We start from the raw sequence: 25,702 nt of genomic DNA on the forward strand, positions 1-25,702 counted from the left end.
AAAACCGTAGGCCCTCCCTATATATGGCAATTCTCAATAATAAAACAAAAAAGGTTTTATAGCCCCTGCTCTGAGCAGTCTACTGAATCCCAGGCGAACCTCAAGTCCCACTAATGTACCTGTTTGGATCCTTTCCTAGCAGTGAAAAAAGCATCGCAGTTCTTCCAGCGACATTTCAGAGTCTGGAAGTTGGGATTAGTGTGGTCGGTCAGCAAGTGTTGTTTTAAATGATCTACAACGCCGAATATCAGAGAGCAGCCATGCCACTGGAGAGAAAGAAAATGAGGGGACTCGGTGAAAAAGGGTGCAGTGAACGTGAATCAGAACAGCCCCTACCTGGATCCCATAGGCACTATGGAAGCAAAAAGCCAGCCCCTTATTTTAAATTTATTCTTGGCTAGAAAAGACAACAAAGCCAAGGCGACCAAAATATCAGCATAACGAGGAACCTTGAAAAGACTGGAAAAATCTTTTGCTATTTTGATATTTTGAGAGGGCAAAGCACTAACATAGCAATTACAACTTCTTAAATCAGAAAAAGGTCAGCAAATATTTATGGATAAATTACCATAAAATTCTGTTGAAACTGTATTTTTTATGTTGCCATCATGAAATTGAGTTTCTTTCTTAGTTTATTCAACACAAAAGACAAATACCTTTCCTATTGTACCAAAAGGGCTTTTCTTTTTTTTTTTTTTTTTCTTGAGATGCAGTTTCACTCTTGCCGCCCAGGCTAGAGTGCGGTGGCGCGATCTCGGCTCACTGCAACCTCTGCCCCCCAGGTTCAAGCAGTTCTCCTGCCTCAGCCTCCCAAGTAGCTGGGATTACAGGTGTGCACCACCACACCCAGTTAATTTTGTATTTTTTTTTTTTTTTTTAGTAAAGACAGGGTTTCACCATGTTGGTCAGGCTGGTCTCAAACTCCCAACCTCAAGTGATCTGCCCACCTTGGCCTCCCAAAGTGCTGGGATTATAGGCGTGAGCCACTACGCCCGGCCCGAAAGGGCTATTTTTAACAATTCTAAGAACTACTGAATGTAAATGTGAAAATAAAAATGTCTGATAAAGAAAACTACATTTGTGGAAATATTTATTGCAGAATACTGTGTTTGCCATGGAAGCCTGACTTTACTCACAGCCTTTATCACTTGAATCTCAATCTTACAATTACCTACTTATTTTTTTAAGCTATAATTTTACTTATAAATGTAGCTTAATTTCATGTATTAGAAAGCACAAGCCAGTGTCTTATGCTTCCCAAGTGGTGGCTCAGTGAGAGGTGGCACTTTGAGAGGCCGAGGTGGGTGGTTCACTTCAGCCCAGGAGTTCAAGACCAGCCTGGGCAACACAGTGAGACCCTGTCCCTACAGAAAAAAAAAAAGAAAAAATACAGGCTGGGCGCGAGTTCAAGACCAGCCTGGCCAACATGGTGAAACCCTGTCTGTACTAAAAATACAAAAATTAGCTGGGTGTGGTGGTGGGCGCCTGTGTTCCCAGCTACTTGGGAGGCTGAGGCAGGAGAATCGCTTGAACTCCGGAGGTGGAGGTTGCAGTGAGCTGAGATCATGCCACTGCATTCCAGCTTGGCAACAGAAGATTCTGTCTCCAAAAAAAAAAAAAAAAAAAAAAAAAGGGGAATGCAAAGTTAAGTTTCTCCTCTGTCAGTACTACTCCATCCTTCTCTCTATAAAGTCAGAGGTATCTTTCCCATTTCTCTCTATAGATTAACTCTATTTGTGTACTCTGCATCCTGTCATTCAGTAGTGCCTCCTTATCCATGGTTTTACTTTCTGAGGTTTCAGTTACCTGTGGTTAACTGATCTTCAAAAACATTAATTGGAAAATTTCCAAAATAAACAATTCTTGAGTTTTAAATTACACACTATTCTGAGCAGTGTGATGAAATCTACCGCCATCCCACTGCATCTCACCCCTTTGTCCAACATATCTACACTGTGAATTGTCCCTTTGTCCAACATATCTACACTATATTGGCTACTGCCTGTTAGTCACTTAGCCCTCTTGATTACCACATCAAAAAAACATTGACCATATCCCCCTTGGATTAAGAGGAACTGTACTAGATTTTGCTTGCCTTCACTGAGAAAATTAAAAAGCAAACATAGTAATGTGTAGAGAGCTGAAAAGTCACTAGGCTGTGGACAAGTGTAAAGTCGAATTTTAAAATGGAGAGTGTCAAGTTCAAGCCATCAATGCTGAAAAGGATCTTAGGGTTTTAGGGAAAAGCTACCATTGTTAGAACTGACAAAAAAAAATTAAGGCTTATAAGAAATAGTGTGAAAATTTTAAGGGTTAATCATCAGCCCTCACCCCAAAATAAAAATCACACAATTCAGCCTGATGAACTAAGGTTTGGAACTTACAAGACCTTAAATTGTTTTTATTTGCCTATTCCTCAAAAACCAATGAGGACACAAACCAAACCGTTAATACTAGTAATCTCTGATGAGCGGGAGTAGAAGGGATAGTACCATTACCAAAATAAGCACTTCCACTTTTTATTTCATATATTGCTGTACTGTTGCTTTCTAAGCATGTATTGATTTTATGATAAACAAAACCACCACCTAGGAGACAGCCTGTGATCTACAGTGTAAGGCATAAAGTAGATGCTAAAATATAAAATGCTACACTGATGCTAATGAAGATCAATTAGTCTAGGGTGAAGCAACCTCTCCAAGTCCAGTGACAAGAAGAGTTTCACTCCTTACCCAACAGCGGTAATTCTGCATCAGATTAAGCCTCACGGCCTGAATACTGCCATCATAACAGCCAGTGTAAATCTGGAGAAAGACAGGTTTATAGTGTCAGACCAAAATACATACAAACTACAGAACACCCTCAAAACAAGTCACAAGCTCCTTGAAGCAGCTACAAGAAAACAAAAACCTAAATCAAAACCAGCTCCAGAGTAGTAGAATGGGAAAGTAGTTTCCAGATCTTCCAGTCTAGGTATTTTGCAGCTGTGCTCCTTAGAAAGCCACTCGGGACCAGGGCAGAGAGGAGTGGCAGGCCTCAGAGGCACCCACTTGGCCTTTCTACTTTAACTGGGGTAGCCCTGGTTTCTATTGGGTGCTCTGTTAGGCACCTGCATTTCACTGGAAAAGAAAGGATTCTACCACTCAGAGTCTGAAAAACATCCATAACTTAAAAGTAAAAAAAAAAAAAAGGTTTAGCAGGGTTATGTGAGTTGGTTTCTACTTTTAGATCTGCTGTAGCCATGCCACACTGGCCAAATCTCCTGACTCCATTCCAGTGTTCTATTCAGATCACGTCTCTGGAAAAGGCACCACTCAGTTTTTTGAAGCATCTTAAATTTACCTTCTATTTAACTGTAGTTGGTACTACCATTTTTATTGTAATAATTTTGGCTGTTAATAGACAATGGAATATTCAACACTGTCCCCTGGTTACTTCCCTATTATGCCAAGAGATGGGAAGGTACTTAACAATGAGGCATATCAGAAGCAGATGTCACTTTTGGAAGTGACAAGAATTTTTTAGCAAACACGTTCAAAAGCAAATATCTGACATGACAAATAACACTTACCATGCTTTTATGGATGGTCATACACATAATCATGTCTTTGTGTCCTCCATAAACTTGTAATCGATCATGAGACTTAGGCAGAAGAAAAAAAAAAAAAGAAAGAATTAAAGTTATTTATACCTTGCGTTTAATAAGTACAGTCCCTAAAGGCCTTTGGCAGGTTTAAAACCACACCTGAGGTGCTAAGTGGAAGCACTAGTAGCATTCTAACAGAAATATAATCTAACGACAATTTTTCTTTTACATTCTACTATACAAGGAGGGAGCTGGTAATTAGAAGTAATAAAATCAATTTTGTTAGAATCAGAGTTTCAAACTTGAAATTGCACACAAGGAGAACTATAAATTAACTAGAACTAGAAATTAAGTTTTGACACCCATGAGCCAGATCAAGTGTCTCAGAGCAGTTTCTGAAAGTTGTAGTCCACAGGCCAGCTTCTTTATAATTATCTAGAAAGCTCATGAAAATGCAGATTCCTGGGTTCCAGCCCACCTTACTGTATCAAAAATCAACACTAAACTCAAATAGACAATCTCCCCAAATCATTCAAGCAAAGTACTGAATCTAAATTCTACCTGTAATTCATAGACACGAACAAATTTATCCAGGCAAGCAGTCACCATCACTTTTCCTAGGATATTCACCACTGTCACTGCGTGATTGTGACCTTTATAGATCCGCACGAGCTCACCAGTCTGTCAGAAGAGAAGTAAGAGTCACCAGACTGACTTTTGAGACTCCTTCCTGGTTATAATTCTATAATTCTAAGAGGCATAATTCTGAGAATACTATACATGTACAATTAATACAATTAATAGCATTAACTGTACAAATAGTATTAATAGTATTAACTTTAACAGCAGAAGTATTCCACAATCATTTATCACATATACAAAATATATGGATTGTATCCTGATGGAAAGACTCTAATGTCATGGAAAGAAAGCGGCCAAAACTCTACCTGTATTTACAGCCTTCCAAGTACTTTTACTTTTTTCATTTCACTGGATCTAGACCGCAAGTCTATCAGTTGGGAATTATTATTCTGAGGTTACAGACCAGGAACTGAGCTTCAAATTATTATTCTGAGGTTATAGACCAGGAACGTAGCTGCCTCTATGACCTGAGAACACTCTCTCAGCTATTTCTGTTGTTCATTTTTTTAAGAGACAGGGTCTCACAGGCTGGGTGCAGTGGCTCACGCCTATAATTCCAACACTTTGGGAGGCCGAGGTGGGCAGATCACTTGAGCTCAGGAGTTCAAGACCAGCCTGGGCAAAAGACCCCATCTCTACAAAAAAATATGAAAAAATTAGCCAGGCGTGGAGGCTCACACCCTTAGTCCCAGCTACCTGGGGGGCTGAGGTGGGAGGATCCCTTGAGCTTAGGAGGTTGAGGCTACAGTGAGTCAAGATCGCACCACTGCACTCCAGCCTGGGTGACAAAGTGAGATCCCCATTTCAAAAAAAAAAAGATAAAAAGAAAAAGAAATGGGGTCTCACTTGGTCACCCAGGCTGGAGTGCGGTGGTGCGATCATACCTCACTGCAGCCTTGAACTCCTGGGCCCAAACAATCCTCCCACCTCGGCCTCCTGAGTAGCTAGAATTACAGGACACACTGCCATGCCCAGCTTATTAAAAAAAATTTTTTTTAAGAGACAGGGCCACTATTTTGCCTAGGCTAATCTCAAACTCCTGGCCTCAAGTGATCCTCCCGCCTCAGCCTTCTGAGTAGCTGGCATTACCGGTGACAGCCATTGGGCCCAGCTCTCAGCTGTTTTTACTAGTTCTATTTTAACTACATATCATACCCACTTTCTGAAAGCCTCAGCTGCTCCATTTATTTCAAGTTTAAATGGGGCATTCAAACTAAACCTTACATAAACTTTGAGTCTGTCTGTCCACCATTAAAAACATTGATGAGGCAGAATTTCTAGGTTACACAATATTATCCAAGAGCACATGCATAGGGATGATAACAAATCCCTTCAGTGGATAAAGGGCTTAATTTAAATTGCAAGAGGTTTAAGAAAACCATCAAGCTTTAACCATTATTTTATTCAAGGTTTCTTTACACAACACCAACATAGCTTACATGAATGTTGTGGGCATGGACTGACTGATCACTGGAGCCACTGAACACGAGATCATTCACCACCTTAAAGAAAAAAATTCAACATGTCAGATTCTGTACACGGTTCTCAATTTTCTCTACAACTTGTAAAACACATTGGCAAATTCTAATTTCCATCCTATTTTGAGATGAGCACAATGAACTAGGTATAAAAGTTTCTCAGACAAATTTTCTTAGCTGAAACCTATGCCCCCCTACCAAGCATGCTAATTAACTGATAATGTATTATTAGGTTTGTTACCTTTCCAGAATGACTATGAAGCAGCCTAGAAATGCATTCGAGTATACCCACTCTATAACAAAATACACTCATTGCTTCTCAAAGGAAAGTGCATCACTTGGTGATGTTGGTGTGAAGAAAAGGTTTGCAATGTCCTCACTCTTTCCGAGGTGGTGTTTCTAAATGATGCGTGAGACAACACGGGAAATGCCATTTAAAACCCTTCTCTGTTTTGTTTTGTTTTGCTTTGCTTGAGTCAAGGTCTCACTCTGTTGCCTGCGCTGGAGTACAGTGGCACAATCATGGCTCACTGCAGCCTCGATCTTCTGTGCTCAAGTGATCCTCCCACCTCAGCCTCGTGAGTACTACAGGTGCACACCACAACACCCCACTAACTTTTGTATTTTTTTGGAGAGATGGAGTTTTGCCATGCTGCCCTGGCTGGTCTCGAACTTCTGAGCTCAAGCGATCCCCCTGCCTTGCCCTCCCAAAGTGCTGGGACTACAGACGAGAGTCACCCCGCCTGGCCTCAAAACCCTTCTATTTGTGCCAGACAACTCCTATTCTCTTGCACTGTACTTGCCTTCATGCAAAGAATGGTTTTGCTATGGCCCTCCAGAGTTCTGAGGAGCAGTCCATTCCGGGCGTCGCGTACACTAATGGTGCAGTCATAAGAGCCCACGACCAGCAGTTTTCGGGCACCTTCCTGAGCTGTGGCAAGACAGCTGACTGCCCGGGGGCCATGGCATTCAAAGATCTCAAGTCGTTTGTTGTTCTGGAAAATAAGCCAAGATTACAGCTAAAAACAACTTAGCTGGAAAACTTCAAAACCAATTAACCAAAATCATTACTTTGGTACAAACTCTCATTTCTGTCACCTGTACTCAAATTTTCATACCCACTCTGCAGCCTTCATGTATCCATCTCTGCTATTTCCCACTCCAACCCTCTTTGCTGAACCTCCCTATCCCCTGATCTGAGGAGGGCAAACTCTTACATTATAAACTCATTTATAATTTCAACCCACACCATCCCCATCCTAATTAGAAACTGGTTCTCTTTCACCACCTGTGAGTTAATAATAATGAAAGGTGAATCTTTTTTTTTTCAAACTCTAGTGCGTTTTCCCTGACACGGACCCAGGAACTATTTCTGTCATCCAAAATTTAGGCAATCTATGTGTCATGCTGTTTCCAAAAATCTCTACTTAGAATTACCTTCCTAGGCAATTTCAGTAAGTCACAAATTCTCCACTTTTTTTTTTTTTTTTTTTTGAGACACAGTCTCACTCTGTCGCCCAGGCTGGAATGCAGTGGTGCCAGCTCAGCTCACTGCAACCTCCGCCTCCTGGGTTCAAGCAATTCTCCTGCCTCAGCCTCCCGAGTAGCTGGGACTACAGGTGCCCGCCACCACGCCCGGCTAGCTTTTATATTTTTGTAAAGACAGGGTTTCACCATGTTGGACAGGATGGTCTTGAATTCCTAACCTCAGGTGATCCGCCCGCCTCAGCCTCCCAAAGTGCTGGGATTATAGGCGTGAGCCATCATGCCTGGCCTAAATTCTCCTTATTATGATGTTCTTCTGGCACCTGGCTCCATGTCATCTCTGTCATCATTTAGTAGACTATAGAAGTCTAATTATACCAGAGTGGCAGGGTCACATCCTGAATCCCAAAACATTCTTTTATCTCAGATTTTAGACTTCTTTCCTTCATCCCCCAACCAACCCCGTTCATTAAGCCTCCCAATTCCACAAAAGTTCTTTAGGTGCATGCCTGGAATAAGGCTTCTAAAAATTAAGTAGCTGATCATTGCTCAGATAGGCTCAATATAGGCTGGGAGCCTATATTGCTAAGCAATGATTTCAGCCGTCTTGAAGTGCTAGGGAGACAGACTGAATGGAGGTCAGGACCCAAAGGTGGACCGGCCCTGGTAAACAGTCCTGGTTTTCTGTTGTGACTCCAGAAGCACTACATTCTAAGAGTATGGACAAACTAGGAAAAAGCCCAGCCCTCATTTTCAAAATTCACATCTATGCAGAGATTCTCAAATGTCTGTCTCTAGGACCATCTTCTCCAGGGCTTTTCAATCCTTCAAAGAACTTCTCCATTTGAATTTCTTGTCATCATCTCATCATTTTGCCTCAATATTGTCTTGTTCCTTACTTCTGTCTACTACTTAAAAAAAAAGAGAGAGAGAGAGACAGAGACAGGGTCTCACTCTGTCACCCAGGCTTGAGTACAGTGGTGTGATTATAGCTCACTGCAGCCTTGAAGTCCTGGCCCAAGCAATCCTCCTGCCTCAGCTTCCTGAGTAGCTGGGAATACAGGCGTGTGCCACCATACTTAGCTTTTTTTTTTTAAATAGTTAAAAAATCTTTTTTTTTTTTTTTTTAGAAACAGGAGTCTTGCTTTGTTGCTCAGGCTGGTCTTGAACTTCAGGGCTCAAGCAATCCTCCTACCTCAGTCTCCCAAAGTGCTGGGATTATATGCATGAGCCACCATATCCAGCCACTTCTGTCTACCTCTTATAATCTCACAAAAGAGAAGATAATTAGGTAATTATCACATTTTAGCCTTTAAAATATTTTAAATTTACTTTCCTCTACATTTCTATTGCCCTAATCCAATTTAATCAGACTTAGAACTTCTCTGCAATCTGTGATGTATCATATCAAATAGACCAAATCACTTGGCACTTGATTATATACACACTAGATTCTTCTAACTTGATTTTTAAGTTTCCTGTAGGCAGAAACCATGACATATTTTAATGCACATCTTCTGTTAGTTCCAGCTAGCATGTAGCCTATGAATAACACTGTAATAGTACCATTCTAACACATGGTTACAAGATGACCAGGGGATATGGTGCCACAATTAATTAGCAATCAAACTTATCAATTCTACCTCTTAGATTATATCTTTCCTCCATTCCCTTCTCTTCATCCTGTTTAACCTTTTTCATGTCAGCTTCCACTACAAAGCCTCCTAAATGGTCTCCATGCCTTTGCTAATACCAATCTTTCCCAATCTTATCAACTCCAGTGACTTTTCCTGAAACATAATGGGATCATGTTTCTCATACTTTAAAGCCTGTAAGATGAAGTCCAACTACCTTATCAAAGCTCACAGGGCCATCAAAAACTAAACCTTATCCTGGGCCTAGCACATAACAGATGCTCAATAAAGGCTAGGTCAACAAATGAATTTATCTCTGGGTTAGGAAAGAATGAAGCCATTCGGGCATTACAGCAAACCTCTCAGTTCACCTCACAGATGGACTGCCCTCATGAAACCCTAAACCAGTGCCAAACCACACCAATGTCATACTCAATGGAATTTAAGTTCATTTTTCTTCATTTATTTTTTAATATGGAATGCTTCATGAATTTGCGTGTCATCCTTGCGCAGGGGCCATGCTAATCTTCTCTGTAACATTCCAAATTTAGTGTACGTGCTGTCGAAGTGAGCACTTAAGTTCATTTTTTATGATGTCATTCTTAAGTTGAGACAGACTAGTTTAATCCATGACTCATTATTTGGCCCCAAATCTTCAGGCTTGGTTTAATTTAGTGGAGTTACATTTTGGTCCTGGCACATTTGAGTAGAAACAGAGAGAATGGAGGATCTTGTTTCACTTACATCAGAAGATAACTGTGTTTGAGTAGCGGCTGATTCTGCTGCTTCCCCACAGAAGAAAACAGGAAAATCCCTGCCTGCTACTTCTTCCCACACAGGCTCACACTATTTTCAAGTAGCATGGGAAGCAAGCCTTTTCTCCCCAACCACTAACCTTTATGTTGAAGGTGACCACAGTGCCATTTGCCAGGCCCGCATAGAGGATTCGCCACCTACTGTGCAGGCAGAGGACCCGGTCTTCCAGCTGTAACTGCTCCACACACTCTCGGCTCTGATAAAAGCACACAACCTTGAATCAGCAGAGGGTACTGGCAAATGAGATGTCAAAAACAGTTCCTCCAGAAGCAGACTTTACAATGACTCTTACGTGGAAGAAAATGTGACATCCTCTATTTTGTACGGGACTATCTTAGATCTGCTTTTCCTTTGAAATATGAGGCCAAAGACTCCCAAGCTGTAGGTAATGTGAAAATAAACATAAATTCTAGTAATGTTACCCATGCTTCTAACTTAGAATGTAGAGATTTTTCAAAGGGCACTATGAGTTGGATCTTAGCCTCTTAAATTAAGAGGCCAAATATAAAAGACAAAGCTGTATTTTGACATCTAAAGAGGAAAATCAGGATTAGAGTTACATATTTGATAAATGCACTAATCAATATGTGGTTTTCTGCAACTTACTCTCTATTTCAATAGCTCCCAAATGCCCCCTTCAAACTGGTGCTGGGTTAGCTGGGCTAAATTACTCAAGAAGCTTTTAAAATATATAGAACCCAAGTTCCAACCCCATCCCTGAGAGTCTTAATTCATTGGGCTCTAGAATCTGTGTTGTAAAAAATTTCCCTAGTAATTCAGATGTACATGCAGGTTTAATACCCACTGTTTGATCTGACCTTCAAAAAACGATTTCTATCAGTTTCCTCCAACTAGATTATACTAGCAAATCTCTTTACCTAGAACCAAGAATTGGGCCAGGAAATAGTACATTCAAAGTTTGTTGTTGAGGCCAGGCACGGTGGCTCACACCTGTAATCCCAACACTTTGGGAGTCCGAGGCGGGTGAATCATGAGGTCAGGAGATCGAGACCATCCTGGCTAACATGGTGAAATCCCATCTCTACTAAAAATCCAAAAATTAGCCAGGCGTGGTGGCGCACGCCTGTAGTCCCAGCTGCTCGGGAGACCGAGGCAGAAGAATCGCTTGAACCCGGGAGGTGGAGGTTACAGTGAGCCGAGATCACGCCACCACACTCCAGCCTGGGCCACAGAGCAAGACTCTGTCTCAAACAAACAAACAAACAAACAAACCAAAACTTTTATTGTTGAAGGCTACTAAAGACCCAGGGGTAGCTTTTTAAGTGGGCTTGGCACTAGATGTTAAAATCAAGATGGTTATAATTGGGTAGGGTGGGACAAGCTGTGGGTAGGATGAGAAAAGCTGTGGGTTGTCAAACCCGTTGATCTCCTCTCCCAGCCTTCTTTCATACCTAAAAGAGTCAGTCACTTAAATTATTCAATTTCTCCCCTGAAAAAATTACAAACATAAGTGCCATATATGAAATTGTAAGATATAGCAAAACACAGTGAATATGCCTAAATATTAAGATTCATGTTGCTTCCGGTTAATCCATATGAGATTTTTTTAACTTTATAGGGGAAATTGAACATTACATAGTAATAAAAAAAGAACAAACTATTGGCACATATACCAATACAGATGAATTTTCAAACATCATGGTGAGCTAAAGCTAGACATTAAAGAATACATGTGGTATAGTTATACTGACATGACAGCCAAGCACAGACAAAAGTCATCCATGACAGTAGTCAAAATAGTGATTTGCTTTAGAAGAAGGTTATGCCTAGGGAGGCATTTGAGGGAAGCTTCAGGGCTATGAAATGGTCTATGTTTTGATCTTTGTGGTAGTTATACAAACAAATATCTGCTTTTCTGCAAGCTATATACTTAAAATCTGTGTGCTTTACTGTATGAAGTTATGTCTCCATGTCAAATAATGGTTACAAAATCTTTTTCACTAGTGTACAGTCCTGCTATGCCAAACACTACACATTAGAACCCTTAATACTGAAAAGCTTTTTAAAACTTTTTTTGCTAATATTATGAGTAAAAACGGTATTCCTTGTACTTCGATTTTAATTTGCATTTATTTGCAAGACTGTATTTTTTTCAGTTATCTGTATTTCTTAAGAGACTTGCTTGTTTTTTGTCAATGTATGTTTAGAGATTTATTTATTTATTTGTTTTTTGAAAGACAAGGTCTCCCTCTGTCTCCTGGCTAGAGTGCAGTGGCGTGATTACTGCTTACTGCAGCCTTGACCTCCGGGGCTCAAGGAATCCTCCCACCTCAGCCTCCTGAGTAGCTGGAACCGCAGGCGTGGGCCATCACGCACGCCTAGTTAATTTTTAAATTTTTTTTGGAGAGATGTGGTCTCGCCATGCTACCTAGGCTGTTTTGAACTCCTGGGCTCAAGCGATCCTCCCGACTGGCCTCCTGAAGTGTTGGGATTATGGGCATGAATCACAGCACCTGGCTGTAGGAATTTAAAGGTGTAAGCCCCTTACAACATATACCAAACCTATGTTTGTCCTATCTTAAGTTACAGCTTTTTCCCCCGTTTTTATGTAAGACTATTTCTTGCCAAAATATGCTTACAATTTTTTTTCACAAGTTTGTATAATTTTTTACAGGTTTGTACAAGTTGCCTAGCTAGGCTTGAACTCCTGGCCTCAAATGATCCTCCTACCGCAACCTCCCAAGGCACTGGGATTACAGACACGAGCCACCGTGCCCAGCCTCTTTTTGTAGGTTCTTGAATTTTAAAGCTTTCTTCTTTTCTAATACAAGCAATTAAAAATACAAATTTCCCTTTCAGCAATGCTTTAGCTGCATCCTACAAATGATATGTTGCATTTTCATTTAGTTAGATATTTTCTAATTTTCCTTGTGATTCCTTCTCTGAACCACCATAATTTAGAAGTATGTTATTTTCATCTCCCTATATTTGGGGATTTCCAAGATTTCTGTTACTGCTTTCTAATAAATGTCACTGTGGTTAGAAAACATACTCTGTATGATCTTGGTGCTTTTAAATTGATTGAGACTTATTTAATAGCCCAGTATGAGGGTCCTGGTGAATGTCTATGTGCGCATTCTTGAAAAAAATGTGTATTCTGCAATTTTGAGTGGAGTGTTCTATAAATGCTAATTGGATCTTATTTGTTAATGGTGTTGTACAGTTCTTTTTTTTTTTTTTTTTTTGAAATGAAGTTTTTCTCTGTTGCCCAGGCTGGAGTACAGTGGCGCAATCTCAGCTCACTGCAACCTTCACCTCCCAGGTTCAAGTGATTCTCCTGCCTCAGCCTCCTGAGTAGCTGGGATTATAGGCACTACCACCAGGCCCAGCTAATTTTTTTGTATTCTTATTTTTGTTTGTTAATTTTTTGAGACAGAGTTTCATTCTGTTGCCCAGGCTGGAGTGCAGTGGCACAATCTTGGCTCACTGCAACCTCTGCCTCACAGGTTCAAGCAATTCTCCTGCCTCAGCCTCCTAAGTAGCTGGGACTACAGGCACGAGCACCACACCTGGCTAATTTTTGTATGAGGGGGTTTCAACATGTTGGTCAGGCTGGTCTCAAACTCCTGACCTCAGGTGATATGCCCACCTTGGCCTCCCAAAGTGCTGGAATTACAGGCGTAAGCCACCACATCCAGCCTAATTTTTTTGTATTTTTAGTAGAGACAGGGTTTCACCATGTTGGCTAGTCTGGTCTCAAACTCCTGACCTCAAGTGATCCACCCGCCTCAGCCTCCCAAAGTGCTGGGATTACAGGCATGAGCCACCACATCCAGCTGGTGTTGTACAGTTCTTATATATCCTTGACGGTTTTTTATTTAGTAGTCTATCAATTATTGAGAAAGGGTTGTTGATGTCCCCAACTATAATTGTGAATTTGTCTATTTCTCCTTTCGGTTCTATCAGTTACTGTTTCATATATTTTAGAGTTCTGTTATTAGGTACCTGTACTTATAATTGTTGTATCGTTTGGCTGTGCTGACTCATCATTATGGAACGTCCTCCTTTCTCCAGTAGTACTGTCCTTTTCACTATTTAAAGGGATAGTGTCTCGCTCTGTCACCCAGGCTGGAGTGCAGTGGCATTGTCATAGCTCACTATAACCTCAAATTCCTCAGCTCAAATGATCCTCTCACCTCAACCTCCCAAGTAGCTAGGACTAGAGGTACATACAACCATGCTTACCTCACTTTTTCATTTTTTGTGGAGACAGGATCTCACTATGTTACCCAGACTGATCTGGAACTTCTGGTCTCAAGCGATCTTCTCACCTCAGCCTCCCAAATTGGGATGCAGGCATGAGCCACAGTGCTCAGTCACTTGTTTTAAAGTCTACTTGCCCAATATTAACATAACCACTCCAGTTCTGTTACTATTTGGATAGTGTATCTTCTTCCATTCTTATTCTTTTACTTTCAACCCATTTTGTCTTTACATTTAAAGCAGTCTCTTTGGCTGGGCATGGTGGTGCATGCCTGTAATCCCAGCACTGTGGGAGACCAAAGTAGGGGGACTGCTTGTGCCCAGGAGCTTCAGACTAGTCTAGGCAACATAGCAAGACCCTCTTTCTAAAAAAAAAAAAAAAAAAAAAAATTAATTAGCAAACCATAGTGACGTGTGCCTGTAATCCCAATTACTCGGGAGGCTGAGGCAGAAGGATCACTTGAGCCCAGGAGTTCCAGCCTGCAGCGACTTATAATCACGCCACTGCACTCCAGCCAGGGTGACAGGCCAAGACCGTGATTCAAAAATAAAAGTGTGTCTCTTGTAGACAACAAAGATTTTGATGTTACTTCTGTATCCAGTCAATTTCTGCCTTTTGATTTTAGTGTCAGTTCACTCACATTTAATATAATTATTAAATATGGGTAAATTTAGGTCTCCAATTTGCTATTTGCTTTCTATTTGTCTCATTTTTATTCCTCTATTTCTCCTTCTACCTTCTCTTGTATTAAGTATATTTTTAGCTTGCCATTTTAACCCCTCAACTGACTTTCTAAGCTCAATTTCTTTTTTTTTTTTTTTTTTGAGACGGAGTCTCGCTCTGTTGCCCAGGCTGGAGTGCAGTGGCCGGATCTCAGCTCACTGCAAGCTCCGCCTCCTGGGTTTACGCCATTCTCCTGCCTCAGCCTCCCGAGTAGCTGGGACTACAGGCACCCGCCACCTCGCCCGGCTAGTTTTTTGTATTTTTTAGTAGAGACGGGGTTTCACCATGTTAGCCAGGATGGTCTTGATCTCCTGACCTCGTGATCCGCCCGTCTCGGCCTCCCAAAGTGCTGGGATTACAGGCTTGAGCCACCGCGCCCGGCTAAGCTCAGTTTCTTTGCATTATTCTTTTTTTTTTTTTTTTTTGATAAGCAGTCTCGCTCTGGCACCCAGGCTGGAGTGCAGTGGCATGATCTTGGCTCACTGCAATCTCCGTCTCCCAGTTCAAGTGATTCTCCAGCCTCAGCCTCCCGAGTAGCTGGGATTACAGGTGTGCACCACCACACCTGACTAATTTTTGTATTTTTAGTAGAGACGGGGTTTCACCAGGTTGGCCAGTCTGGTCTCGAACTCCTGACCTCATGATCCTCTTTGCATTATTAGTTTAGTAATTACTCTAGGGCAGTATTTCTCAAAGTGTGGTCCCCAAACCATCTCCATCAATATCACATAATACCGTATTAGAAGTGTAAATTCTTTTTGTTTGTTTTGGTTAATTTTTATGCTTTTTTGAGGTAGGCTCTTGTTCTGACACCCAGGCTGTAGTGAAGTGACACAATCATAGCTCACTATAACCTTGAACTTCTGGGCTCAAGTGATCCTCCCACCTCAGCCTCCGGAACAGCTAGGACTATAGGTATGAGCCACCACATCCAGTTCATTTTTATTTTTTTATAGAGACAGGGTCTTGCTATGTTGCCCAGGTTGGTCTTGAGCTCCTGGCCTCAAGCAGTCCTCCTGCTCTGGTCTTCCAAAGTGCTGGGATTACAGATATGAACCATAGTACCTGGCCTAGAAATGTAAATTTGTGAGTTTGACCCCAAGCCTACTGGATCAGAAGCTCTGGGAAGGGCTGCGTGTGGTGGCTCATGCCTGTAATCTCAGCACTTTGGGATGCCGAGGTGGGAGGATTGCCTGACTCCAGGAGCTCAAAACCAGCCCGAGCAACATGATGAGACCCTGTCTCTTAAAAAAACAAAAAACAAACAAAAAAACACCTCTGGGAGTGGGGACCAGTAATATGTGTTTTAACAAGCTGTCCAGGTCAATGTGATGCACACTAAAGTTGTAAGCCAGTGCCTCTAGGGATTACATTTTTAAAATTGTAACAATCTAGTTCAAATTAGTACTTATTCCCAGTAAAATATAAGAACCTTCTTCTAGCACAGCTCCATCCCCTCCCACTTCTTTATGTTCCTGTTATCACATATATTCCATCTATGTTATAAACTTAATGATAGCCTTAAAATTCTGCTTCATGTATCTCCATCTTTTAAAGAAATTAAGAACATACTGTATATAATTTTAAACATAATTTTCTCATTTCTTTCAGTGCATTTAAGTTTAAAAAACTCTCAGAGGAGATGTCCATTTCTAATTCTTCAGATTTAAAAAATTTATACATTTTTCTCTTTTTTTTTTTTCTGAGACGGAGTTTCGCTCTTGTTGCCAAGGCTGGAGTGCTGTGGCACGACCTCGGCTCACTGCAACCTCCGCCTCCTGGGTTCAAGCGATTCTCCTGCTTCAGCCTCCCAAGTAGCTGGGATTACAGGCATGCGCCACCACACCCGGCTAATTTTGTATTTTTAGTAGAGACGGGGTTTCTCCATGTTGGTCAGGCTGGTCTCGAACTCCCAACCTCAGGTGAATCCGCCCACCTCTGCCTCCCAAAGTGCTGGGACTACAGGCGTGAGCCACCACACCCAGCCTACATTTTTCTCTTTATTCTATCTAGGATTAATTTTGATATATGATATGCATAACATTTGTGGCAAAGACCAAGGAAGGTATATTATTAATAGTAGGAAGTGAAAAAATACTGGTGGAGACAGAAAATACAGTTTATGTCTAAGTCTCATATCTACCTAAAGCTACAACAATGTGCTAAACATTGTTTAGAAGCGAAAAGGAGACAGTGGGTAGAATGAAGCATCTGCCAGTGTCTCCACTCCACACAGTAAATACAAAGCGACTCAATATGAACCACTTTGGATTTCTCTGGACCCACCTACCTTAACATTATAGCAGCGGACGGTATGGTCACTGGAGCCGGTGTAAAGGGCAGCGTTCTTCCCGGAGGTCTGAGTCACCAGGAGGCAGTTCACTTTCGAGGTATGGCCCTCAAAGACACCAACACATTTCCGACTCTAAAGTTTAAGCACAGACCAGATTATTACTTATGAGATATAGAAGGATTAGATAATATATTTCCTCAAAAAAAAAAAAAAAAGATGCTAAAACATTCAGTTCACTGCTGTATCCTCAGTGTCTAAAACAGCACCTGGTATACAAAAGATGTTCAGTAAATGTATGTTCACCAAATGCCCAGCAAACAGTCATAGGCAATGAGGTATCTGAAAGTATATGTTAGTTGAGCCATACCAAAAAATATTTACGACAATTCACTGTAAGATAGCCAGAATTTTAATTAATGTTTAGGGCAAAGCTTCTTTCTGACACGGACCAAGGACCTAGCAAATCCAAACTGTAGCTAATTACCCACAAAAGATGTGCATTTGATAAGCAGCTTGTGAGAATGCACCATGGTATTCAAAAACATATCAGGTGCTATCACAGGTCTAGTGGTTCTGGTGCTGTTTCTCTTTTTTTCTTTTTTTCTTTTTTTTTGAGATGGAGTCTCGCTCTGTCACCTAGGCTGGAGTGCAGTGGCGCGATCTCGGCTGACTGCAAGCTCTGTCTCTTAGATTCACGCCATTCTCCTGCCTCAGGCTCCCGAGTAGCTGGGACTACAGGCACCCGCCACCACGCCTGGCTAGTTTTTTGTATTTTTAGTAGAGACGGGGTTTCATCATGTTAGCCAGGATGGTCTCGATCTCCTGACCTCGTGATCCACCCGCCTCGGCCTCCCAAAGTGCTGGGATTACAGGCGTGAGCCACTGTACCCGGCCTCTGGTGTTGTTTCTTAAGGGTACATTCCAAATGTTATCTCAGTGCACATACTGAGATCTATTTAGAATGTACATGTATACATACACATACATATTTTGATATCCTGTTCCCCTAGATCTTACACCTATACATCTTGGTAGCATTGCTTCCTTTTTTCAGTCATTCGTGTTCATCCTCATATCATTAAGCTAAAGGAATCTACATACCTGTTGCCTATAGCAAACACATTTTCCTGGTCCATCATCTAACTTTTTAATTTTCACTGACTCTAGCAATTTTAAATATTTTCATGGTGTTCATTCAGACAACATCATGTTCCTCAAATTTCTTAAGCTGTCATTGTTCATAATTAGTTTATGAACAAATTCAAATTCAAAACTCAAAAGTTCATTCTTTTGACAGTAACAAGCATCAGATAATACTAAGTGTGAGGTAGTGGAAAAGTGTTGCTCTCCTTAATAACTCGAACTCTGTAATCAATCACTTGTTAGGGAAAATACCTCCTCCAATACTTCCCCATATTCGCTTCATCCTTCCTCTATTATGTAGCTGCTACGCAAGTGACCCCATTACCAACTCCAGTGTTGGGACCTGAACAGTCCAAGACCACTGGTATAATCCCAACCCCCTTTTGCCACAGGCAAAAGTGATCGTTCAGGGAATAAAACACAGGACCCTTTTGTGCTGGTGGGAGGGAAAAAGAGACCCCAGCGGCTCCTGACATTTACCTTGTGATCAGGAGGGGAACTAGCTTTCAGAAACAGGTAATACCAGAGAAGGCAGAGTAGAGAGACAAAAAGAAATTAAGTCCCCAATGACCTTGTGGAGCTACTGGATCAAATGCATCTAAAGTCAATCTAAGGCCCACCCCTTCCTCCAGACAGCCAACAAATTCCCTTTATTGTTTAAAAGAGTATAAACTGGATTTTCCAAAACCTGCAACCAAAAACATACTACATGTTCTATCAACTTACCACCAGATTATAAACCCGGACAGTTTTATCTGCTGAACAGGTATATAGTAAGTTCCCAAATATCTGAATTGCATTTACAGCAGCTTGGTGCCCCTCAAAGCTTCCTTCTGTGGGCTCATCATCATCTCCTGGCTCTGAAGATATTTCTGGAAAACAAGAGTAGGTTTCAGAGACATGTCTGCTAGTCTGAAAAGACCCTCAAAAATCAGAACTATTATACAATACAGCAGTCCCTAGATTAAACCAAAAGTAGATCCCCTTAAAGCTTAGTTCCCCTATCAGACTACTCCAATTCTGATTACACATCTTCACTATGAAGACTGCATAATAAGCAAAGGTCTTTCACTTAGGAAAAAGATAGATAATTATATAACGAGCTTTTGGGCTGGGTGTGGTGGCTCACACCTGTAATCCCAATACTTTGGGAGGCTGAGGTGGGCAAATCACCTGAGGCCAGGAGTTCGAGACTAGCCTGGCCAAGATGGTGAAACCCTGTCTCTACTAAAAATACAAAAATTCGCTGGGCGTGGTGGCGTGTGCCTGTAGTCCCAGTTACTTAGGGAGTCTGAGGCAGGAGAATCACTTGAACCCAGGGGCAGAGGTTGCAGTTAGCTGAGATCACACCACTGGACTCCAGCCGGGGGGGCGGGGCAAGACTCTGCCTCAAAAACAAACAACCAAACAAATAAATAAATAAATAAATAAATAAAAGCTTTGAGTGATACTTGGAAGGTACCCAACCTCTCCCACACTTCCAAAAAGTTATTTCTTTGAGTAAGGTAGTATTCCTTAAGCAGTTCCTTCTGAAAGCAAATATCCTTAGAGCCAATGAAACCTTAATACTAATTAGTTGAACAGGTAAGGGCGCTGGATAAGACAGATTAGAAGGGCCAGGCATGATGGCTTACACCTGTAATCCCAGAACTTTAGGAGGCTGAGGCGTGAGGATCACTTGAGGCCAGGAGTTGGAGACCAGCCTGGCCAACATGATGAAACTCTGTCTCTACTAAAAATACAAAAAAAAATTTGCCAGGCATGATGGCACGCACCTGTGGTCCCAGCTATTTGGGAGGCTGAGGCAGGAGAATTGCTTGAACCTGGGAGGTGGAAGTTGCAGTGAGCAGAGATCATGTCACTGCACTCCAGCCTAGGTGACAAAGCAAGACTCCGTTACAATCAATCAATCAATCAATAAGACAGATGAAAATAAGAATCTGAAAGACCAGAATTTGAGGTTTTAAGAATAGCAGAACTGTTGATCAAGGCAATCCTCTTGGTGATAAACCTGTCCCCATTCTCTTATTCTATAAATATATTTAAGTAGGTTTAAATTCTGGCTTTAATATTTACAACGCTTTTAATTCTGTGGTTAATTTAAATAAAACTGAACAGCAAATACCTGAAGAATTCTTTGATCCTTTTATGGAAGAGATCACAGTCTGAGTTTCTGCCACACTACAAAATAATAGCAAAAGTGTTCTCAGCATCTGTGTGAACAGGGCAGGTAGCAAAAGTAAAAATTTCCTGACTCAAAGGATTTTTCTAAACAATGGGCAAAGTAGCAATGATATAAGAAATTAGTTTTTCCATCTGAAATTTCTAAAGGAAGGGAAATAAAAGCGGAGTGAATATTTATAACACAGTCAAAAGAGAAAGCAGAAAATCTCTACTGCCGAGCTTTAATTTTTCCATGTCCACAATCCCTGCTGCATTCACGTAAATTTTGATTTTTAAATAAATTCTGATTCATAATTTAAAATTCTATTAAAAAAAATAAAGTTGGTGAAAGTTCTTCTGACTGCACCAATACAATACTCTTACCTTACAGGGATGCCGTCTTTATAGCGAGTGCCAATTTCACTGGTCGAGCTAACTTCATCACACCCAGAACGAGAAGTTTCTAGCAGGTTTTGCTCTGTAGAGTTCCAAATATCCTTTTTAGATGGGCTGTCTGGTTTCTCTTCTCCTGATTCTGAAGAATCAATGGCTACTACTTCTAACTGAGGATTAGGAATTTCTAGGACTTCCAGAGACGAGTCACTATCTGGCTCATCTCTGACACTCCCTTGCTCCCGACCAGTCCTGCTGTCTTCCCAAGTGGAGGTTGTTACTTTCCCCCCTTTAATTAACTTTCCAGCTTTTACTTTCCTTACGGGTTTAACAGTCAAAACATCCTGTTCAGTGTCACTATTCTCAGGAACATGGGCAGCCCGTAGACTTTTCTTCTTCCGAAGTTTCTTCTTTTTCTTGCTTCCCCTAGTCTCAGCTGATGTCAAAGTGGATTCTGCCTGTTGTTCAGGCTGGTCAGCTGGAGAGTGGGGTTCCTTTTCCAAAGGGGTTTCTGAAGCAAAAGACAATCTTAGAAAAGAACTAGTATAGGCTTCAGACCCACTATTGCCTCTGGTTGGCTCTTCCCCCTCTTTATTTATGCTAGAAAGACCAGCTGATTGGGAAGAGGGAGAGTTCTCTCTGTTTCTGGTATTTCTTTGCTCCACAGAAAACTTCAGTTCTTGGCTAGGCTCATGGAAACTTTCTGTTGACTCTGATAAGGACAATCTAGCAGTGATGACTGGATAAACTGGACAACTGTCACTGATCTCTCCTGAATTGAGAGGAAAACAATTATTGCATCCTTTTTTGTGTTTGCTGCAATTTATCACTGACTGAAACTCTACCAAATATTTCAATGAGATGTTCACAAAACCATGAGTGTTTCAGCTGGTATCTCACCCCTCAGTTTCCCATCACCTACATACACTCCTATGACAGCACTTACTACCCTCTGCCTTGCGTGAATGTCACAGACACTGTGTGTCTTATTCCCTACAAAAGCTCCTTGTGGGGAGGGATTGTTTCTATTAATCTTTTTTCTTGTTTTAAATGTCCACACATTTAACATTGTGTTTTATTCTTAGCAGACACTTAAATGTCTACTTAGCTGAAGTCCTTTTACTTTTATTTCTCTGAAGTTTTCATTATCCCCACCCATCCAATTTAGCTACACCCTAGTAGTTAAAAAATTTGCTGACTTAGAAATGTCAATTTCCTTTGACTTAATTACTTCATGTCTAGGAGTTAAAAGTGATGAAATAATCACAGACGTACTCAAAGACATATACAACGCAGTGTTATACAGAATATGAAGTCAGAAAACTAAATATTCAAAAAAGATTCACCACTTAAATTATTGTATATTCAAATTATGCAACTATTCAAATATTATGCAACTTGTAATATAAAATATTTTAGATAAATTATTTTTACGACAGAAAAATCATAATACATTAAATGGAAAAAGTCAGGTTATATATGATTGCTCCTTTGTATAAGTTCTACATGTAAACACAAAAACATGATTTAAGAAAGACTGAAATAATATGTAATATGAAAAACAGTACCAAAATATTTCATGTACCATAAATATATACACCTATTATGTACCCACAAAAATTTTAAATAATTTTTAAAAATATGCTAGGGACTGGGCACGGTGGCTTACGTCTGTAATCCCAGCATTTTGGGAGGCTAGGGAGGGCGGATCACTCGAGGTCAGGAGTTCAAGACCAGCTTGGCCAACATGGTGAAACCCTGTCTCTATTAAAAATACATAAATTAGCTGGGCATGATGGTGGGCACCTGAAATCCCAGCTATTCAGGAGCCTGAGACAAGACAATCACTTGAACCTGGGAGGCAGACGTTGCAGTGAGCCAAGAGCACGCCACTGAACACCAGCCTGGACAACAAAAAGCGAAACTCTGCCTTAAAAAAAAAAAAAAAGCCTATATATATATATATATATATATATATATATATATATATATATATATATATATATATATATATATATATATATATAGGCTAAGCCAGGCACAGTGGCTCACATCTATAATCCAAGCACTTTGGGAGGCCAAGGTGGGTGGATCACTTGAGCCCAGGAGATCAAGACCAGCCTGGGTAACATGGTGAATCCCCATCTCTACAAAAAAAAAAAAAAAAAAAAATACAAAAACGAGCCGGGCATGATGGCAGGCGTCTGTAGTCCTAGCTACTCCGGAGGCTGAGGTGGGAGCATCATCTGAGCCCAGGAGGTCAAGCCTGTGGTGAGCTGTGATTGTGCCACCGCACTCCAGCCTGAGGGACAGAGTGAGACTCTGTCTCAATAAACAAATAAGCTATACATTTGATACTAACATCTAGATTAATATTGCAACACAGTACAGGTAGTAAAATCTAGAGTAATTTTTTAGACTTTTTGCTTTTGCTTAGGAAACCACACGATGCCAGTTTGTTGGACTTAATTTTCAAATACAGCACCACTGTGGTAATGCAAACTTCTAACAGGATTTTACATAGCTTAGATATATTCTCAAATGATAACCAGGTAAGTGTTATTTTTTGAAAAGAGTGAAAACCCTGGCTATTTCTCAACACAAACTTCTTAGTAGATGATTCCAAACCCCATCATGGCCACCTGCCTCTCGAGCTTATATTAATCCTGGTTTGTATTTGAGATTATATAGACAGTTAAGTGCAAAGAAATTCAGAGGATAGACCTTATTTAGAAAATTGGTTGAATTAACTTCAACCTCATTTATTTCACACAAAACAAATTTTATACTTATCCTAATAAATGGAACCTTGTGGGTATTAATACAAAGTCAACTCTAACCCTAGATTATAGGAAATGATAGAAAATGACTGATATTTAAATTACATTCTCTAAAATACTTTAAAAGAATCTTCCTGTATATATGAAGAGAATTTCAGTGAAAAATTAGTTGTATTTGCTCATTTTAGTTTTAATGAGCAAGTATGGCTTATATTACTCATATAAAAATGCCCCAGTCCCACTACTGGGATGCCCTTAACCCAAAGAAAAGCTTACATACTATTAGCTTCCAGTAGTTCGTTGGACACATTGCAGGCAGAGCTTGGTGGCACAGCATTCACAGTCTCATCTTGTTCAGGAGACATGGGCTCTTGTTTAATCTGAACGGATGAGTCTGGAGCAGGGACACTGCCATGGGTTTGGAAAGCAGGAGATGTGGTTATTTGAAGAGAGGCTCCGGTGGGTGATGGAGACACATGGGAAGATGGAGGCTCCAGAAAAAGTGGGAAAAAGGGAGTGGGCAGCAGTGCGGCATCAACAGATGTTTGAGATCTACTGTTCCTTCGTTCTCGTGTGAGGCTACAGGGAACCTGGTCTGGGTGCTCAGAAGGTTCGTATGTTTCTAGAATGGGAAACAGACATACACAGAAATGCAAAAATGTTATCTGAAAAGTCATTTGTTTCTGAGCTAATTTGTATATTTAAACATTAGAAAAGAATTTTAAGTTAGTAAGTATATTAGTATAGTCTGTCATAATTCTCTGAAATATAGAGAATATAATCTCTACAACCACCAAGGATACAGACAGAATAGGCATCAACATTCTTTTTTTTTAGATAGGGTCTCGCTTTGTCACCCAGGCTGCAGTGCATGGACTCAAGCAATCCTCCTGCCTCAGCCTCCCAAGCAGCTGGGATTATAGGCACATGCCACTATGCCCAGTTATTATCGTTATTATTTTTTCGAGACAGAGTCTCACTCTGTCACCCAGGCTGGAGTGCAGTGGCGCAATCTCGGCTCACTGCAACCTCTGCCTCCCAAGTTCGAGCGATTCTCCTGCCTCAGCGTCCTGAGTAGCTGGGATTACCGGCGCACGCCACCATGCCCAGCTAATTTTTGTATTTTTAGTAGGGATGGGGTTTCACCATGTTGGTCAGGCTGGAATTATTAATTATTAATAATTATTAATAATTTTTGTATTTATTTCTAGAGACAGGGTTTCACCATGTTGCTTGGGCTGGTCTCAAACTCCTGGGCTCAAGGAATCCACCTGCCTCAGATTCCCAAAGTGCTGGGATTACAGGCATGAGCCACTGTGCCTGGCTACATTCCAATTTTTCAAATCTTAAATGACTTATCCAAAGTTATATAGGTTACTAATGGAAAAGCGAAGATTTGAATCCAGGCCTCTTGATTCCTAATCAAAACTTTTTCCAAAACATATTGTCTGCTGCTAAACATTTTTGGGATGCACCATCTACAGACCTTTCTATAGAAGGATGAAACTGGCCAGGCGTGGTGGCTCAGGCCTGTAATCCTAACCATTTGGGAGGTCAAGTTAGGAGGATTGCTTGAGCCCAGGAGTTTGGGACTATCCTGGGAAACACTGGGAGATCCCATCTCTATAAAAACATTTTTAAAATTTTTATAACTTTTTATAATTTTATATAACTTTTTATAATTTTTATAACCTTTAAATTTTAACGATTTTAAATTATAACTTTATAAAATTAAAAGTTAAAAATTTTAATAACCAGGCATGGTGACACACATCTGTAGTCCCAGCTACTGGGGGGAGTGAGGTGGGAAGATCGCTAGAGCCCAGGAGGTCGAGGCTGCAATGAGCCGTGATCATGCCACTGCGCTCCAGCCTGAGTGACAGAGCAAGGCCCTGTCTCAAAAAAACAAAAAAGGATGAAACCAAGGAGACAGGAGAGAAATAACATGATCTCTTCATGACTACTTTTCATTTCCCTCAAAGAGAACAAAAAGGCCTGGTGCAGTGGCTCACGCCTGTAATCCCAGCACTTTGGGAGGCTGAGGCAGGCGGATCACCTGAGGTCAGGAATTTGAGACCAGTCTGGCCAACATGGTGAAACCCTGTCTCTACTAAAAATACAAAAATTAGCTGGGGGTGGGGTGGGCACCTGTAATTCCAGCTAATCAACTGCTGAGGCACGAGAATCACTTGAACCTGGGAGGCAGAGGTTGCAGTGAGCAGAGATTGCATCACTGCACTCCAGCCTGGGGGATAGAGCAAGACGCTGTCTAAAAAACCAAAAACGAACAAACAAACAAAAAAAACAGAACAAAAAAGTAACAAGCTATCCATCAGATGCT

The 25,702-nt window shown here is 40.9% G+C and overlaps 1 protein-coding gene and 1 non-coding gene across 6 annotated transcripts in view; both read right to left on the reverse strand.

Annotated features, from left to right (window-relative positions):
- Window positions 1-25,702, reverse strand: part of ZNF106 (zinc finger protein 106) — an 80,947-nt gene that overhangs the window by 4,850 nt on the left and 50,395 nt on the right. For 3 of the 5 annotated variants that reach the window (XM_050799348.1, XM_050799347.1, XM_050799351.1), the window contains 12 exons: window positions 23,642-23,983; window positions 20,573-21,353; window positions 20,151-20,206; window positions 18,752-18,897; window positions 16,880-17,014; window positions 9,721-9,837; window positions 6,510-6,701; window positions 5,668-5,730; window positions 4,148-4,267; window positions 3,572-3,643; window positions 2,733-2,804; window positions 120-266 (listed from right to left, as the gene is read on the reverse strand). In XM_050799348.1, the coding sequence (XP_050655305.1) occupies window positions 120-266; window positions 2,733-2,804; window positions 3,572-3,643; window positions 4,148-4,267; window positions 5,668-5,730; window positions 6,510-6,701; window positions 9,721-9,837; window positions 16,880-17,014; window positions 18,752-18,897; window positions 20,151-20,206; window positions 20,573-21,353; window positions 23,642-23,983 (2,243 nt within the window). The remainder of the gene's footprint in view (window positions 1-119; window positions 267-2,732; window positions 2,805-3,571; window positions 3,644-4,147; window positions 4,268-5,667; window positions 5,731-6,509; window positions 6,702-9,720; window positions 9,838-16,879; window positions 17,015-18,751; window positions 18,898-20,150; window positions 20,207-20,572; window positions 21,354-23,641; window positions 23,984-25,702) is intronic. The other 2 variants (XM_050799350.1, XM_050799349.1) reach the window with 1 other exon arrangement.
- Window positions 9,294-9,400, reverse strand: LOC126960156 (U6 spliceosomal RNA). Its single transcript, XR_007727747.1, has one exon. It is a non-coding gene; the product is annotated as a U6 spliceosomal RNA (small nuclear RNA).

The sequence above is a fragment of the Macaca thibetana genome, chromosome 7, assembly GCF_024542745.1.
Source record: "Macaca thibetana thibetana isolate TM-01 chromosome 7, ASM2454274v1, whole genome shotgun sequence".
NCBI lineage: Eukaryota > Metazoa > Chordata > Mammalia > Primates > Cercopithecidae > Macaca > Macaca thibetana.